At 31.1% G+C, this 20,249-nt stretch overlaps 1 protein-coding gene across 3 annotated transcripts; it reads right to left on the bottom strand.

The window, feature by feature from the left end:
• Positions 1 to 1,927: 1,927 nt before the first annotated feature.
• Positions 1,928 to 15,066, bottom strand: LOC139488617 (putative RNA-binding protein Luc7-like 1). Of its 3 annotated transcripts, XM_071274347.1 has the most exons (12): positions 14,885 to 15,043; positions 13,865 to 13,936; positions 13,475 to 13,538; positions 12,391 to 12,485; positions 11,638 to 11,736; positions 10,654 to 10,764; positions 8,882 to 9,025; positions 6,954 to 7,130; positions 5,578 to 5,756; positions 4,202 to 4,282; positions 3,399 to 3,602; positions 1,928 to 2,964 (listed from the first exon to the last, which is right to left on the bottom strand). In XM_071274347.1, the coding sequence occupies exons 5-12, from the start codon at positions 11,731 to 11,733 to the stop codon at positions 2,937 to 2,939; spliced, it is 1,020 nt and encodes a 339-aa protein (XP_071130448.1). In that variant the 5' UTR covers positions 11,734 to 11,736; positions 12,391 to 12,485; positions 13,475 to 13,538; positions 13,865 to 13,936; positions 14,885 to 15,043; the 3' UTR covers positions 1,928 to 2,936. The 3 variants fall into 3 exon arrangements, with proteins under 3 accessions (XP_071130448.1, XP_071130446.1, XP_071130445.1); XM_071274345.1 differs by lacking the exon at positions 13,475 to 13,538 and having other exon boundaries at positions 14,885 to 15,058; XM_071274344.1 differs by lacking the exons at positions 13,475 to 13,538; positions 13,865 to 13,936 and having other exon boundaries at positions 14,885 to 15,066.
• Positions 15,067 to 20,249: the final 5,183 nt, after the last annotated feature.

Below are 20,249 nucleotides of genomic sequence, written 5' to 3' on the forward strand. Positions count from 1 at the left end.
TCAGCTTCCAATAATTTGAGTTCCTTTTGATCAATACATTGGTTTCTATTAAGTTTTGGTTTGTGATTAGTACCAATCTGATGAATCAACCCATTTATAACCTTTGTTTACAGATATTGTTGTGATGTTTAATTCTGTGATATTCTTTACTAAGGTTGTGCCAATCTTGAACCACGAGCCAGTCATCCAACAGTGGCGGATCCAGTCATGCTTCAATGATTCCCTATATAATCAACCAAATTTTTGCCCCCCTGGATCCGCCTATGTCCAGTGTTTGTTTGTTGCTTTTTGCCATGTTGGTTTTTTCCATCATTGCAATATTCTACTATAATTCATGTCGTTAGTTTTCTTTATTTTAATGTTTCACTTACGATACAGTATAGATTTTGCTCATGGTTCAAGGAAATTTTTTATTAAAATTTATTTCCATGGATATTGGAAATGTGCATTAAATATTGTCAGAAACCACAAGTCTTCATAAATAACTTTACTGAAAAAAGAGTGCAACACAAATTCTCTTGATGTCACATTTTACCTGCCTGAATTCTGAAGCATGTCTAGTAACTCTGTCCAAAAAGATAACTTCAAAGATTTCTTGGCATCTTTGAAAGGGAATGATTTTTAAATATTTGGTGTGCAACTTTAATTTTTTAGTAATTTTTACATCATTCATGTACAAACTTTCTGTTTGCCAAAGAGTTCAATAAAATTTATTTCACTCATCATACAAAGATAATTTTCGTAGGTTTTCTAAACTCTGATTCAGTATTGGGTTGACAGCTTGATAAAATTGAGATGAAGCAAGTCAGCAATTTTGACATCTGACGTGAACTTTCTTTTTACCAATAGTTTGTACAAGGGAAAGCTTCTTCATTGTTTTCTCAGCTCATATCGAAGAGAATAATTTCATATTACGTCTACAGATTGATAATGTTGAGATGTAGCAAGTTAGTAATTTTTACACCTGCTGTGTAGCCACTTCCCATTCGTCTATAGGTTCAAATTTTACTACTCCTTCTACAAGGGAAATTTTTCGTCAAAAGTTTTCTTTGAACCAATGAAAGGGAATGATCAGTTTTGATCCAGTATGCACATCACTTCTATCAGTAATATGCAGCATTCAAGACATGGAAATGGTGTAATAGTGAATCCTAGGGTGAGAATTTCATTGTGGTGGGCACTGTAAAATCATAATAATTTTAGGTCCTCAATTCTCTTCCAACTCTTTTAGCTTTCTTACTATTTTGATCTGAGAGTTACTGATTAGTCTTATGTAGAATCATAATTTCCTATCGATATGCACATTAACATAGTATGTCCTTATAATCTACAAAGTTTCATGAAATTCTGTTGAGTGTTTTCAGAGGAGTTGCGATGACAAACAGTTGCAGTAGTATATTAAAGCAAATAAGTTCAAAGGAGCAGAACTACGAGAAAAAAATTGAATGGTAATTTCAAATCGATATGCACATCTACACAGTATGTCCTTATTATCTACAAAGTTTCATGAAATTCTGTTGTTTGGTTTCAGAGAGGTTGCGATGACAAACTGTTGCAGTAGTATATTGGAGCAAATAGGTTCAAAGGGGCGCAACTCCTAGAAAAAAATTTGAATCATTATTTCCTGTCAATATGCACATCTAAATAGTATGTTCTGATTATCTAAAAAGGTTTCATGAAATTTTGTTGTGTGGTCTGAGAGGAGTTGCGATTACAAGAAACAGGACTGACTGATGGATGGACGGACAGACAGACAGACTGGTCACAAACATTATACCCTCGGCAACTTAGTTGAGTGGGGTATAATTATAACCCTGGTACCTTTTATAACTATATCCAAACACTAAAGAGACATCTATTGTAGAAATGCACATCTGGTGCAGACAAAGTTGTTTCTGTTAATGTTACTTATATATCAAATGAGAAAACAATTTAAAATGGTTTATTCATATCATGTATACCAAATCTTGCAAGTTAAAAGTATGCAGTAACATTCAGATCATTTGAACAACAATCACTTCAGTAAATAAAAACTTCAAAATGTTTTTTTCTGGGATTCAAGATTTTTTAAAAAGTACATTATTAATCACCATGAAAAAACCATCAATTACTACATACAAATATAAAATCAATTTCTATAATCAAATATGGACAAGAAAATTATAACTGAAACATAATTCTCTCTATTTTTTTTAAAGTGATGTGACCATTTTTAGGGTTAATCTGCAATGCAAGTTATTCACATGTCAAGCCATTTATATAAATAAAATGGAATTCATTTTAACTGCAAATGTGCTTCATTTAGAAAAATGTTACAATAACAAGAAATTAGCATAATTGTTGAATAACAAATAAAAAATAATTTCTTCAATAGCCAATCAGTAGGCATATCAGAAGTACTCTTAAAAGTCCATTAAGAGTATCCATAAAAGATTGAAAAATCAATTTCAATTTTGTATTTTGCCTAAAATTTGTAACAAATACTGACAACTCCAATGAATTCTGACAGATCGTAATTAAATCAGTTCTGTTTACATAAACAATGTTTACAAACAATTTTTGACTGATCTGAAATACATTTGACATAGCATTTAGTTACACATGTTTTTAGACCTTTGTTTCATCTATATAAAGTTCCTAAATGCAGTAAGTTGCTGCACTTTTACAGCATTTTTTATAAATCTTTGAGATAATTTTCTCACTCAATATATGCAACTCAAGGTCAACAACATTATAAACTAAGGACAAATTCATTAAATTATCTCTAATGGTATTAAAGATACATTAAAACAAGAGTTAAGAATGATATGAGTTTTTTTTCCAAATCAACAATCACATGATAATGTCAATATAGCACATGATAATGTCAACAAACACATGTAATGTCAACATAGCACATGATCAGGTTAAAAATGTCAATGAAGTGTCTAATGTTTCTATTCACCACTTGGCTTTTCTTCCACTCTGAAATAGATAAAGACATTATGATGAAGTTTAGAAAAGACCTTCTGTAGATTCATAAATTATGGTAGATACTAATTTTTTCGTGGATAGAACAAACTTATTATTTTTTGTGGATATTTGATTTCGTGGTTTTGCAAAATATTGAGAACAAACCAAGAGAAAATGTGAATATGTAGTTTACAAATATCTACAAAATTGGTATTCCATGAATAATAATGAATCCACAGTAATTTAACACTTATTTTTTTTGCACTTCTTGCTGGGCTAGTCACCATTTCAGAAATATATTCCACCATTACTTCCAGGTTAAATTTTATACTTTGATACTTTCTTAGCCGCAAAAAACTGTTAAAAGTAATAAAGCTTATTGAAAAAAATTCAATTCATATTATGACTATGAATCTAGTGAATGTTTGTTTTATTTCTACACCTACCCTTCAACAGGCGGAGGTGGCGCTGCGACTGGCGGTACTGGAGAGTGTGAACCATTTCTAGCTTCTTCTTTAACACTTTTACTTCTAGACCCTGATCTACTTCTTGATCTCTTAGATCTTTTGCGTTTGTGAGATCTTGACCGTGACCTTCTAGATCTACTTCTTGACCGACTTCTAGATCTACGAGATCTTGATCTGGAACGCCTGTGGTAGGGAAAACACTTACATATTAAACATTTGTTCCCTCCTAAATCAATTTCTTACAATAAAAAAGTGAACCATAACACGATCATCAGATCATCATAAAATAAACCACCTTTAAAATCGTCGCACAAAAATTAAATTGGATTGTAAACGTTGATTTTTCTGAAATGTATTTGCAGCTATTGTCTCCATGTGTTTTCATACTGTAAATTCAGAAATTATTGCGACGTTTTTATTTTTGCAAAAATGAGACGTGGTTGTAATCGCATTAATTTAAACACGCATTTTGAAATGTTTTATATGAACTAAACAGAATTTTTCTCAACATCACAATTATAACAATGATTTCTAAATTTACAGTATTTGAAAGTTGTTATCTGCAATTTTTAGGCAAATAGTCAAAAATGAACTGTTCAAATGTAACTATTATTTTCTAATATGAAATCATTTCATTTTATTTTCATTGATGCATAGATTTTTCCATAATGACATTTTGTAAACTGGTTATGAAGAACATTATGTACCTATATGTAAATGTTAATGAAAACAATGAATATTCATGTAACTCTTATGACACGGTTATGCTGCTGAAGACATACCTATGCTTCTTCCTGCGTCTTTCCCTTGACCTAGATCTGGATGTATGTCTTGTCTTCTTCTTTCTTGACCGTGATCTGGACCTATAACAAATTTTCAAGATATAAATCTAAAATATATTTTATAAACAGAAAAGTTTGTCAAGCTAATTAATAGATCAAAATTAAATATTTCCTTTTGAAATAAAATTGAGAATGGAAATGGGGAATGTGTTAAAGAGACAACAACCCAACAATAGAGAAGACAACAGCAGAAGGTCACCAGAAATGCAGAGTTCTAATTTACATGTTAGTTTCAGTTTGATTTTTCTGTGTTTGAATTATCTAATATCCCTTTCTTGTTACTTGTACAGACACATGCCAATTGTATTTTTTGAAATCTTCTAATTACTGTAAATTCAGAAATTATTGCAAGGTTTTTATATTGCGAAAAATGCGACAGAGATGTATTAGCAATAATTTAAATTCACATTTTGAAATATTTTGTATGAATTAAACAGGATTTTTTCTCAAAAATCGCATTTAAGTCTAAAATGACAAAATCGCAATAATAAATGCACCCAATAATATCTGAATTTACAGTAGTCTACCTACATATCATTATGTCAAATAATTCGGCCCAAAACAATCATTACCTATGTAAAACTCCTGTACACAAAAAAGATACCAAAACAAAACTTCCTGTTTAAATCTTTTTACACACAGCTCACTCTGGATAATTTTGTATTTTATTAAGTGTTAAAAAGGTTATTTTGATATCTAAAACTTGAATGTTATAAAATTTACTATATACTGTGGATTCATTTATTTTCATGGGTATCAATTTGTGGATTGAGGAAAACTTGCATTTTTGTGGTTTTGCCGACTTCTGTCTACAAAGCCGATAGAAAATTTGTAGTTCGATTAACATTTGACTTCGTAGTTCACCTGTACCCACAAAATCCACGGAAAATGGTATCCAACGAATAATAATGAATCTACAGTACGTTTTAATAAATTTTTCATTATAACTGATATTTGAAAAGCACTTACAGCCAATTTCATTGAGTGTGTAGCCAAGGGTAAAATCTTTGGTAAGGTTGTTTGTTAGCTGAACCGTGAAGTCATTATTATGTCAGGTTTACTACCCTCCTTTCAAAGTAGCCTAGTCCATTAGACAGATAGATTGGTAATCTGCTGGACTAGTCTTTTCTTAAAGGAGGGTAGTTCACCTGACCTAACAATGACTTCACGGTTCAGCTAACAAGCCAGCTAACTAAAGATATTACCTTTGGTTTCACACTCAACTTCACACTCAATGAATACAGCTGTAATTTTTTTTTAAACATTTCCTTAGACATACTAAAAGAGCAATAAGCATGAACTGCAATAACCCTAACCTTCTATCTCTACTTCTTGATCTCCTGCGTCTGTCTCGACTATCACCCCGAGAACGACTTCTACTCCGACTTGGATTTTTTTCCCGTTTTTCATCTTCCTCTTTTTCTCTCTCTTCACGTTTTAATTTCTGTTCTTCTCTTTCTTTTTCTCTCTGTGCTCTTCTGTCTGCCACACTTTTCTATAAATATAAAAAATAGTTAAAAACTTTTCTTTAGAAACAATATTCATTAAAAAATTTCTATATTTTAAAGATATGACACATTTTTATTTACAGTCCTCTTACAATTTTTATTTCAACTTGACCTATCACAGATTTTAAGTGAAAGAATATGATATGAGATTTAAAGTAGAAATGTCAATGCCCATGTTTTGGCATCGGAAAACACCCAAATCACACAGATCAAAAATAAGAATAGCAAGTTAACACATTCATGTCCTGTAGAAAAATCTGTCCTCAATCTTTGATTTCAAGATATTGCAGAATAAGAAATTGTGACATGGACTATGACACAGCAATACTACAGAACTGATAGACTGATGGTTGGTTGCCCTGTGTACTTTGACAAATATTTTGTTCATGTTGAGAACAACTCACAAATGTGATCCCCATGTGTCAATGTGTGAAAACAAATTCTTTGTATTTCTACACCTCATATTTTAAATTATAAATGCACCGTTTTCCCCCTCTCATATAATAAAATACACAAATTTGTATTTGTGTTTATCAATGTGAGAAGCATACATGTATGGAGCAAACAGGAAGTAGGCAAGTGAGAGTCTGAAAATGTTACAAAACATAGCATACCTATATGAAATTCATAACCTAGTAGCAAGATGCACTGATTATTAATTGCGGAGAAGAAACATGACAAAAAGGTGTTACCAATGAACTCACAAGAGTAAACCTGTAAATCAATTTCTAAGGAGCTTGATATATTTGTTTAAAGTTAGTTGTCAAGTACAAAAAATTACATTAGATGTATGTTTCATTATGATACTGTTATTTTAATTTGGCTATCAGCAATTTTGTGTCCTTCTGAAATTAACTTCATCACACAATGAAGATGACATGAGGTCCCCTAATAAAGTGCACAGGTAAATTATAGAAAAACTTGATAAAAATCATGTTTTCATTATCATAGCTACAAAAAATGTAGTTATAAGTATTGAATGCTTCTTTTTGTAATTTCATAGGGTTGTAAAAGCGTTGACTGTGCCATATTTTTTCCGCACTTCATACAAAATGTTCTTCGGTCAACCTTTTAAACACCCCAATGAATGTACAAAAAGACGCATTCAATTCTTAAGTATAAATTCACTGAAATTAATGAATTTGTTTTTTTCTAAATTGAATAAAACAATGCTGTTTATTTACCTTTAAATCCTCTAATTTATCTCTAATGGTTATGAACCCTAAATGTAGTTTCCCCCCAAAATGATCAGCTAAACGTCTGTCGTTGTCATGGATACCAAGGTAAGCTGAGCATACTTCACAGACCCGTAATTTCTGTTGTTGGTAACTCGAAGCAGGCATAGAATTTCTAAATTCAGTCTGAAAATAAGAAAGAAGTTAAATTGACTTTTTTAAGTATGAAGTAATAGGCATTCATTTTTAAATATACATTGAACAAATTGCATTATATCAAAGTATTTATTGAGAGTATACATGTAGCTGATATCTTTTTTAGAATGATGCATGATTTTTAATAGTCAAATTTATGTATAAACCATATATTTCAATAAATAAGATTTAACATACATAATTTCACAAATTTCTTCATGTATTTTTCTTTTTCTTAATACCTTAGGGGTCATCCGTAATTGTCAACCATTTTCCAAAGTGTACAAAATATACGTTTTTCAAACCCCCCACCCTCCCTCAAAAAGTGTACATCAACCATTTTCAGATTTCAAGAGAAGAATCAATCATTCTTAATAAAAAGAAGATCCTGTCTATTATATTTTAGTTTAATATAGAAATTTGCATTGGAAAAAAAAAACAAAAACATATCTGACTGTTTTATTTGATGACATCTATCTGTGATGCTTGTGTTTTGTCAGGATAAAGAGTACAAAGATTAGTGTTTCCCCTATCAGGCTATCACACAATGGGAATGGTAACTCCAATGAAAAAAGGGTACCTAGAGCATGCAAAAGATTAACAAAAGGGCACATAAATTATGCTAAGAATCAAAGAAAGGGAAATGCATGGTTATATTGCATTGGTAAAGTATGGACTGACAGTTGTTGATGGAATCAGAGCTCAAGACAGCAATCAATAAAAGTGTAATGTTTTAATATAAAACATTTTAAATTTTTAAATTTCCCGCCTGTATTTCTATGTAAATGGTCCCTGTAAATATGCCATTCATGGCTCTATTATTGTTTATGTATATATACTGTAATGTGTACATATATTGGATATTTTTTAAGTTAAGGTTCAACTTCATATGGAGGTGCTCCTAATTGAAGGAGGCCTATATTAAGAAAAATAAGTTTACTTCCGGTTTACTATTTTGGAATGCATTACAAGGAAATTAATCGAAGGACCAGTTTAAAATCTTTTCACAAAATGGCATCTTGTCAAAATCAAAACATTCAAATATTTTAGTGTTTCCATTGATTTTGTTTATTAAACAGAGTAAAACGATAACGATATATAATAAAACAGGTGAAATTGACAATCAGGGGGACTGAGAAATACTTGCAAACTTTTTGTTTAAATAATTTTACTAGTTCACATGTTTGAAAGATTTAGTTTTCATATGATTTGATCTTTTAATCGTTCAATCTGGAGTGAAGACAATTATGATATCCAAATAAATATCATCAAGTGCAAATAATAAAGAAGAAATAAGAAGAGAAACACACCCAAGCCAATTCTCAATTTAATACATCGACTTTCCCTACGGAAATGAAATAAATTCCGGAAAATAAAGAAAGCGTATGGTAAAAATGTTGATTTTTAACCCCCTCCCCCAAGTGTACGTTTTGTACACATTGAAAAATTGTTGACAATTATGGATGACCCCTTGATATTATACATAAATTTGTAATTTTTTATTTTTAATCAAACACACCTATTCCACTTTATAAAGTTATTATGATTGCTGTCCATTTTTATGATATATCAATCCAAACAGTAAAGAAAAGAGTAGCAACTCTTTTCAATTTCACTCTTATTAATTACTGACATTCAACAGACACTTAACCCTAAATAATATGAAACAGAAATTTCATCTTTTAAAATTTTCTAAGTTACCAAACATTCTTCCTTTTTTTATTATTTTTTTTTAAATTAACCTCTGCAAGAGCTTTCTTTCTTTTTAAATCTTCCACTTGGTCCATATAATTCATGGATTCTTCTACTTCACCGTCTTGTCCTAATCCTTCTGCCTTGGCCAGTAAGGTTCCCATCGATTCTCCTAGCTGGTGGATAATTTCAGCCTGAAATTGTAGTTATACATCTAATTAAATTGAACAGTTCTCCTATATAATTTAACATATTTGTTGGTAGAATTTTATAATCACCAGCATTTCATATATTAGAAATTTGCAAGCCAAAAAAAAAACCACTTATAATTATATTTTTGATTTTATGCTTAAAATTGAATGAAGCTAACTTACTCTTTCTTTTGCAAAGCAACTGAAGACAAATACCATGCTAGTTGATGTAATCAAATGTTTACCTATAGTATAGTTTTAACTTTAATACCAAAATTTATATAAAGTTTATATAAATTTTGGTATTAAAGATATATAGTTTACATAACAATTTATGAAGGGCAATGATTGCAGACATCAACCAACAACCACTGAACTACAGGCTCCTTCCTGACTTGAAACAGGCACAAAAAGAATGGTTAAACATGTTTGTGATGACTTAACCTGAACCTAACCTGGGACAGTAGTGTAACAGCACATAACAAACTAAATATCAGTAGCAATTGGCTGAACTCAAAATATTGGAACAAGGCACAAAAAAACTAACATAAAATCAACAGAAACAAAGCACCAATATAAGAGTACTCACAGTTCCTGAATACTAGTTCAAAGCAAAAATAATAAATAATTAAATCAAGTTCTCCCAGATTACAGTACCAATCAGGACATAACTAACCAATTAACTGATTTATCTTGAATATTTTGACAACAAAAACTGTTTTTCCACAAAATTTTATAGATCTCTTTTTTTTGTTCTTCCATATTTTAATAAAATAACTTACAATTCAATTCAACATCGGCCTCAGACTTCTCTTGAACTGAATTTAATGTGTGTATTGTTATGCGTTTACTTTTCTACATTGGCTAGAGGTGTAGGGGGAGGGTTGAGATCTCATAAACATGTTTAACCCCGCCGCAATTTTGTGACTGTCCCAAGTCAGGAGCATCTGGCCTTTGTTAGTCTTGTATACATATTTCTTAAGGGGCCAGCTGAAGGACCCCTACGAGTGCGGGAGTTTCTCGCTACATTGAAGAGCCATTGGTGACCTTCTGCTGTTGTCTGCTCTATGGTCGGGTTGTTGTCGCTTTGACACATTCCCCATTTCATTTCTCAATTTTAATTACTCGAGATAAATGTTTGTTGACAATAGCAGTCTGGATGGTGTATATATTCCATGCCATCAACTTCGCAAATGTACATTTAGTTTCTTGTAAGGACCAAATGTAGACTAGTACAGAACATTGATTTTGGTTTTCATAGTTTGTTCATATGTTGTATTTTTACCCAGTCTATGAAGAGGATTTGGTGCCAACTTTCACGTTTCACAACGCCACAGTCTATATGTGCCTATCCCAGGTCAGAAGCCTGCAATTCAGCGGTTGTTATTTGTTGCTTTATATCATTGTGGTTTTTATTCTCTAGATTGTACATAAATTAGGCCATTAGGATTATTGTTTTACATTTGTTATTTCATGCCTTTTCTAGCTGACTATGTGGTATGGGTTTTACTCATTGTTGAAGGCTGTATGGGTATTGTGAACAATAGTTGTTAATTTTTATGTCATTTTTATCTCTTGTTGATAGTTACCTCATTAACAATTATACCTCATCTTCTTAATATTTATCTTACCTTTGTATTAGCTTCTTCACTGAGTTCTTCCTGTGTTTCTTTCAATCTTCTTTTGGCTAATTCTGTTTTTCTGTCACAATCTGCAATGAAACTCTGGAGATGTTCCATAGCCTGTAAAAAGACAAAACAAAATATGCTATTGTAACAACACTAAACAGTTGAAAGGAATATAATTATGTCTTCAAGTTTTTAAATAATCAAAATCTATTTTGACCATGCTGGTCCTCACTAGCATTTCTATTGTGAAATACCTCCAGTTGGTTGGTCCTTTGATTGATTTTGGTGGCCAAAACCTTTGGACCACCACTTTTCCAAAACAGCCAACAGCCAAAAATCTTTATGTAATTTATCATATGATAATGAGTATGCTTAAATTCACCTAGAAAGTTTTTTATTGACTGCATGTCCACCTCTAGATGTTTTTTGGCTGATGTATTAGGCCAAATAAAAATATATGTGTGGTTCCAGTAACCCTACCGTCCCTACTTTTTTGGCTTAAAAATAGCCTACCCTAAAGATTTTATTGTCATTTTTCATTAAGCACTGTTAAAGTCAGAATGTTGCTCCAATAGACTCAATGTAAAAAAAAACATAAAAAAAAATAATCCCTACCTACCTACTTTTTTCAGATGTAACTGGAACCACACATACTTTTTTATTTGGCCTTAGGGTTGTTTACCCTTCACCTCCTGTTATGCATATCCATAATATTAAAACATCTTCATAAAACATTCTGACTTTCACTTTCAAAGACAGTTACTTTTCTCATTTCAATAGTTTTACATTTGTCATTTCTGGGTCTTTTACAGCTTACTATGCGGTTTTGGTTTTGCCTGTTGTTAAAGACATTACAGTGACCTATAGTTGACTTCTATTTCATTTGGTCCATGGAGAGTATTCTCCTTGACAATCATACCACATCTTCTTATTTTTATAACACATCCTTTTTGTGAGATGGGTGACTATGTATGCGATCATACTTACATCAATATCATAGTAATAATCTTTTCCTCTTGAGGCTTGGTCATAATCAGCCCTGAGTGCTAAGTCGTGGATCTTTGGACATTCACCCAAGTCCATTCTCTGTAAACAGAATAACAGTTATTCACAAATCAAACAACATCTTCATTTTTAACCTTTTATTTAATTTTCCTTCCATGATTCTTAAACCTTCAAAATTCAATGTTAAATTTAAACTAATTCCTTTATACCCAAATGTCTGTTCTAAAGATGTTTTTTTTTTTATCAGAAACATGGAAAGATCTTGTAATTGATGACAACTTTTAAAAAGCTATATTGTGTAGAGATATTTTACTTAGCCTAACTGTTTTGAAACTTAGAATAGCACAATGAATTTGTCTTGATTCAAGCATATGTCTGTATTTATATAAATAATATCTCAAAGATGTCTGCATGTACTTTGGTTCCTCTGATATCTTCTTACTGAAAATTTGCACCTCTTTTGTAATTATTCCAATCAGTATTTACTAATTAACCACACATTTACTTGCTCTTTTAATAGGGAAAATAGGGATGATACATTGCCTCAATAAAATTGTATATACATTTATCAATTGTCAAAACCAATTGAAAAAACATTGTAAACATGTTTTTCCAAATAAAAAAAAAATGTGTTCTACATGTAGCTAACATGGCTAAGGAAACCCTATCAAACTTTATGTGGGATGTACGTACCAATTTCCATGTCATGTTTTTCCATTATATACAATCACTTACCGTGCTAGAAAGAATATCGTGTGGACAGCAGCTTAGCAGGAAACTCTTACATACCCGAGGATCGTCAAACTTCACTTTGTATCTGGATCGATCTCCTAGAAATTATATGATTCGACAAACATGTTAGAAACTTAGAAAATTCAACAAATTTTACACCTTGATATTTTGCCCATTTTATAATCAGTTCGCATAATGACTGAATGAAATCTTTTGTATTTTACAAATAACAAAAATCTTTGTAAAGGAATCAAATCTTTGTTTTCCAAATTGACTGGTTTTCAGAAAAGAGGTGCCATTATGTACATTAAGTGTACACATTCTTTTTACATTTCAGAAGCCAAAACATTAGTTCCTTGTGTTGTGTCTAAAAATATCATTATGCCAACTGTTATACATTACTATGATAATTAAGCATTACAAGTTGCAAACTATTAGTTCTAATGTTTTTTTTGTTACCAAATTTTGCAGTACTTCAATATAGAAAACAATTTAGAATATCATAGATTGCGACATGTACTTTTATCTATATTTCTGTCAAAAGATTTGGCTTTTAAAAATACACACAACATATCTGCTCTTGCAATAAATTGAAAATAATTGATATGTTAAGATTTATTTATTTAAAAACATTTATGAACCATACAAGTACTTACAGTTTTACTGGTGACATCCAATATCCTTGTTCTCGATTAAAAAAACTTATTCATATATTGTACAAAAATGTTGTACAAAGGATTCATGTGTTTTTTACAATACCACATCAGAATATTAAAGTAAACTATACATTTAATCAAAGTAATTAAGTTTTCAAAGTAGCAGAGTTTAGTTGTTCCTTATGTTTCTCCAAGTTAAATTTGTACTTATCATTCAAATTTTTCCTTTTTGACAAATTTATGAACACAGAAATTTTTCAAAATCAAGTTTTAGAAACAAAGGGTAAACTCTGTCCTATTATCATTTTTACTGTTCTAAAAGCATGTTTGATCACAACTTCTGGTCATAATCTTGAAACATTAACATAAACCAAATCTTTTGACAGTATTTTCAAACATTAGATTGTTTGTACTTTACATATTATACACACTGCGATCCTTTTATCATCTGTCAGTGGCATGCTTTTTTCTTAGTTTTACACCTTTTCCTCTCACCTGCAACAGTAAAGATTCCTCAAAGCTGCCAACATGCTCATTAATTAAGTGTAGAAATTATCAAATACATTTCAGTATGCAATATTGGCTTAATAAAAGTTAAAGTTTACATATTAAACATTATAAAGTTACCTGTTATAAATTTACCCTAAAATTACCTGTTAATAAATTTACCTTTCTAACATTACCTGCTAACATATTTTACCTTTTGATAAATTGACTTGATTTATGCTATTTATGAGAATGAAAATTTATTAATACATGAAATAGACAAAGTTACAATAGAAATAGTACTCTGCAATGAAAGCTATTTAATTTCAACTCACGGCTTGGACTTCATCACCTTAAAACCCTTGGCAAATTTGACTGCAATACACCTGACCATATGAAAGGGGTCCCTTGAAAAATAGGGATGCAAATTATTAAAACCCATGAATTTATTGTATTTCAATGTGTAACTGTTTGCATAAAATATTAGAGTCATACCATTTAAATATTTGAAATACATGCAAATATTTGAAACAAAATATATTTTCTTTAAACATGTAAAATGAGAACAAATGCAATATTTGATAACTTTTATTAATTATGACTGTTTTATCTCAAACTACAAGATAAATTCCAGTCTGAAAATCTCTTACTTTACCTTATCACTCAATTAAAAAATATATTTATGTTAGATACATTTGTAAATACATATTTAGCGTGCTTTTAAAGTAATAAAAAATATGTATAAAACAGTTACACATTAAAAAAATCCTGAAAACAAATGTTACTGTAAAGCAGACAACTAAAGCATTTGAATAAAAACATATACCAAACCACTCATAGAAATGTATACAACTCTACATATATAAAGTGAGAGGTACAAACTACATTTCAATTCATAATCATAGATAGACCGACTTTAATAATATTTCATATTTGATTCATCTGACAGCCAAACTTATAATATATAAGTATTAATTAAATTTCTTTACTTCAAACATAAGTTGAAATTTAATTTCTCATCATTTAAAAAATCATTACTATCCCGAAAAATTAAAATGTGACAAAGATAACAATATACAAATTTCTCAAACAAGTTTTAGTTATCTCCCCTTATTAAAGAGGTCAAGGACGCCAAAAGGCAAAACAAGATTTTTTGCAAACACAAGTTCATAAACGAAAACAGTGCAACAAATTCTTGTTTTCTTAAAATTCTCAAATTGAACATTTTGTATTCCGACAACCATGATATGAACATTTAGAAAATAAATTTTAATGGCTTGGGTCGGAAGGCTTTTCAAATCCTGTTTGCTTCCTGGTTTTCATGCATGATTTTGTCCTTAGAGTCTTCAACATACCATCTCTTGCTGTGCCCATCAGCTCATCCAACATCGCCCTCATTTGTTCTTGGGCAGACATTGTACTGTCTATTTATTTTTTGTCTACAATGAACGTCTAAGCAAATTATATTTCAACAACTACACATTCATGGCGTCAACACGTAGGCGGATAGAGCGCCACCTATCGAGGACTGTTTAGAAGAAGTCGTCCTAATCCCGGTATTGTACCCTAAATTCTGGATAAAAAGTATGATTATTTTGAGAATATATCGAGTTACGTCTATGATTTTATTATTCCTGTCAGGTAAATTATCTTTATGAGGTATATTGTAAATTCATGTCTCAATAGATTAAAAAACGAATTTACTGTCAGAAATCTGTTGATCCGTCTGTATTGGATATAAAAAGTAACAGAGACAGCGGACAAGACAGAAGTGCGTAGACGTTAAAAAAACCAAAACACCAACAGTCCGATGATAAGTACTATATATCATACCAGAGACATATTATATGTCTCTGATCATACTCATAAATATATTTGAAAATCTCATAAATTTCTATTCTCAGTAACCTTTCAACATTAGTATAAAATAAGGAACTTATGTAGTGGTATGCTTGCAAATGAGAAGGTGGCAACTATCTTCCACTGTCCATTAATTTGGCAATGGTCTTTTTAAGTCTAAGGGGACGGCCATTTGATATTCGATTTTTTTAAACTCACGATCAAGTTCATAACAAGATTACTAGATTACAAAAGGAACGCAACACTAACAGAATACAGAAGGGCAATCAATGAACGAAAGACAAATAAATAAGAAACATTGATCCGAAAAATCAGGGCTACGTCTGAGGGAAAACAGAACTTGCTTCTTGCAAGGCACTCGCCCTGAACACAATTTGATATGGAGACAAGCGTTTAGTTTTGAAATTTCCTACATGAGGCATTTGCCTCAATGTAGTTACGGCCCTGTTATAATAAAAGTGAGGTTAGGTTTCCTGAGACAATATATTCTTCAAGTTAAATGAAACCAATTTTCAGACATTTCAAGTATATTTAAATAATATTTATACTTTTATTATTAAAAAGATTAGGAAGTGTTTCCCCGATTTTTTTGGGGGGAAAAGATGAATTTATAAAGAATCTGGTGCCATCTCATACTTTCGATTAGACCTGCTGAGTTATTTATTTTCAATACATTGCAAGTCAGGTAATTTATTTTCAAACTACCACAGAACAAACCATTTATTTTTGTGATTATGAAGGCTGAGTTATTTATTTTCAAAATCCTCCTGATCCCCCCCCCCCCCCCCCCCGAATATAAAATGGTCGTCCCCTAATATACAATCATTGAAAAATCTAAGATAACATGTTAAAACAGTTTTGTAAAAATTGAGACCCGAAACATACGACTAAAACGACGTTACGTTATGATTTGTTTTATTTCACAGGTATTCAGACTTTTTGGGTTGTATTTTGATAAATAAAATTTAATTGATATAATATTTTGATAATATGCTGTTCTCACTTTAAAATTCATAACATTCTTAGTTTTTCATTACAAACAAGTAATTAAAAGCTCAGTCTAATTAAAATATAGATCTCTGATTGCCTTTTCCTTTCATAATACGAACCGAGGGTGCGACTGTTGATAGATCTGAATTTTAATCAGGTTGAGGGGTCATCGTGGGGCCTTCAAAATGAGCAAAAACCCGACTTTATCGCATAGAAAGCTAAAAAAAACACGCTTACATTACAAATTTACAACAATTCAAACAATATACTAAAAGGGGTATCAATTCGACAATTTCAATTCTTTAACCATGCTTCATTTTAACAGACATTGAATACACGTGATTTTGGTTTACATTCGTGTCCTTTATGATGTCAATTACCTTTGGACCAAATTTTATCTAAAGGATTCAGTTTCTCCGAATTTTTAATATTCGACGACTTTTCAACAGAACCGCGTTATCATCGAAAATTATTCCATCCACTACAATGACTTCTTTTTCAAAGCCGCCATAGTCTGAAAAAAATGTGACAGGAGCAAATTTGTTGGGAATGTTGAGATTTACATGATGTCCACTGTATACAGACTTTTATAGAACTCATTGCTCTTATCCAAAGGACTTATCATATTTTTTTTTGTCTTTTATCTCGAAAACCGTAATAGATAGACAAAAACATTAGACGTCAAAAACGAAGATGATGACAATTCTACAAATAAGTCAACTGAAGATTCAAGATTCAAGATTATTTATTTCTCAAACACCATAAAATTACAATGGTACAAAGAAGTTCATCAAAAGTTATATAACATAACACAAACACACATGACAAGATGAGATGAAAATATCAAATCATATAAAATAAACAGTATAGTAGCGAAGAGTGGTGATTAACCAGGAAGACTCACTTGAAAAGTTATAACCCTGATAAATTTGCACAGCTTTTTCAACTTATTTTTAATTTTTAACTGAAATAGTTTTTCAAATTTTAGTATGTTACATCTGTGCAAGAAAAAAGTATCCAAATATTGGGATCGAAAATTTGCCAAAGAACTACACTGCAAAGTGTAATGAAATTCATCGCCAATCTCGTTACAATAACATAAGTTACAATATCTAAGGTTTCGCTCAATCTTATTCCATCTACCAGTTTCGATTGGTAACTTATGGTTACCCGTTCGAAATCTACAATATGTTATTCTATCTTTATCACTTAAAATATTCAGATATTCCTCAAATTCAAAATTTTGTTTATACAATTTGTAGGCCAAACCTTTTGACGAACAGTCAATATCAGCTCTCCATTTCTGTTGAAACTGATCAGATAACTTTTGTTTTAAACTAATACCCAACCACTTTGGATTAAAATTTCCTTGTGACAACCATATATTGCTGTATCCACATTTATCTAATATATCTTTAACGTATTTCAACCAATCTGACCTAAATTGGTTGTCAGAACTTTTCAAGAACATATATTTGTATAGTATTTTAGCAATCCTGTTATCATCCCCATTTACCATTTTTGACCAAAAATTAACCATACGCAGCTGTATATATAAAGACATGGGATAAATACCAAGTTCACCATAAATCATAAAATTCGGTGTCGACTTCTTAAGGTTTAATAATAGTTTACAAAATTTTAAGTGCACTTTTTCTATAATATCAGTATTACTGAAACCCCAAATCTCACACCCATACAGGAGAATTGGCTTAACAATTTTATCAAAAAGATCATATTGTGATTTCACTGACAAGTTTAGTTTCCAGGTACTGCAATATTCAAAGAATATATCTAATTGCAACTGTAGATCGGATGCATTATCCGAAAATAACACTGTATCATCTGCGTACAATAACACAAACAGTTTTAAGTAGATATCAAACTCTTCTCTATTTCATCAGTAATACAATTTAAACCACATACATTTTTTTCTTCAATAAACTGTTGAAGATCGTTCAAATACAATGAAAATAAAAAAGGAGACATATTTTCACCCTGTCTTACACCGATATTGCATGAAAAGTATTCTGACATTTCACCATTATACACAATTCGAGATTTAATGATCGAGATCTTCATTGACAACCTATACTGAAGTTATTCGGCCCATAAATGAAGATTTTTCCAATATTTTTGCATTGTTGCCTATTATCTCAAAAACTATAACAGATAGATAGGTACTTAGATGCTATATATTGTTCAGTAAGCCATGATTTACAAATAAGACATGACAAAAATAGGAAGTCGACTCGTTATTGAAGTTTTTGCATTTAAATAAACGATTTTTCGGTTTTTCTACATATTTGCTTCTGACATGAGAAAAAATTGAAACAATTTAAAAAACTAATCGCCTAATTCATAACAAAACAATTTACGAAAAACAAATATGACAGACACGGACTAACAACAACCACTGAACTACTTTTCCACTGATTTTTATATTTGGTTCTTAAGCTTTTTATGTTACACCACTGTCTCAGATTAAGATGAGGGTTTTTCGCAAACAAACTAGTTCAACCCCGTCACGTCCTGCATGTTTGTGCTTGACCAAACTCAGGGGAGCGCATCGATCGTTCGTTGTTGCTGTATTTCATATTTGTTTTTCATTCACTGTTTTGTAAATAAATCAGGCCATTAGTTTTCTCCTTTGAATTGTTTTATATTTGTAATTCGGGGCCTTTAATAGCTAACTATGCGGCATGGGTTTCGGTCATTATTGAAGGCTGTAAGGTGACATATAGTCGTAAACGTCTGTGTCTTTTGGTCCCTGGTGAAGAGTTGTCTCATTGGCAATCATGCCAGAATTTCTTATTTTTATGTATACATTATATGCTGTTACAATTGTTTTAACATTCGTAATATATAAACTTTGCTCATTATTGAATGCCGTACGGTAACATAAAGTTGTTAATTTCTACGTTTTTTTGGTCTCTCATGGAGAGTTGTCTCATTGACAACGATGCCTCATCTTTTTCTTTTTATATTTGGAACATTTACTGCATGGTGAATAAAACAATTACAGAAGTGACCTTTGACCAATAATAACCTAGCTTGTCCGAAACACGGAACCTAAGACATAAGCTAGGTCATGTATCCTCTGGACATAACCTTGGGAAGACTGACCAGTAGTTTTGAGTTATATACATGTATAGCAAAAGGAACCTTTGAAAAGATACATGTATCCTGCGGACCATTAACAACCTTGTTCAAAACACGGAACCTGAAACGTAAGCTAGTTTATGTACCCTATGGACATTTAACAAACTTGGAAAGACTGACCAGGAGTTTGTAAATATATGTTAATTCTAGCAAAAAGAGAAAGAGGGTCTTGCCCTCGTGGACAGGCAAAAGGAATCTATTTATCACCATAAAGACTGAAAATATACTCAACGATTGCTTGCGAGGTGTGTGACAATTTGTAAACTTTTGAACAATTGAACATTCGAACTTTTGAAACATTCTTAATTGTATATTTACGTATGATAAATTCGCATTAATTTTAATCGAAATCTACTCCGTTATATTCAACCCTGAAAGAAAGTTTCAATGTCGATTTTCACCATTTCGTTTTGCAGATAGATAGAAACTTTAAATAGCAAAAGTGATAGCAGGATAAATCTACAAATATACTTTACAATGACTGATAATTGTCAGTTTAAAACTTTTTTATATAGACATTTCTGTTTCATGATAATTTTGAATGGAAAATAGCCATTATTGAAGATGCAGGTGCGCGACACAGGCCCTTTAGATTCCCTAGTTTTAAATATTTGTTACTTGAATTTGTTTTTCGTGTTTCCTGTCTGTTTGCATCAAATTATTAACACCGTCATTGAAAAGAATTTTAGTTTCCAATGAACGAATATG

The sequence above is a fragment of the Mytilus edulis genome, chromosome 9 (assembly GCF_963676685.1).
Source record: "Mytilus edulis chromosome 9, xbMytEdul2.2, whole genome shotgun sequence".
In the NCBI taxonomy this organism is placed as follows: Eukaryota; Metazoa; Mollusca; class Bivalvia; order Mytilida; family Mytilidae; genus Mytilus; species Mytilus edulis.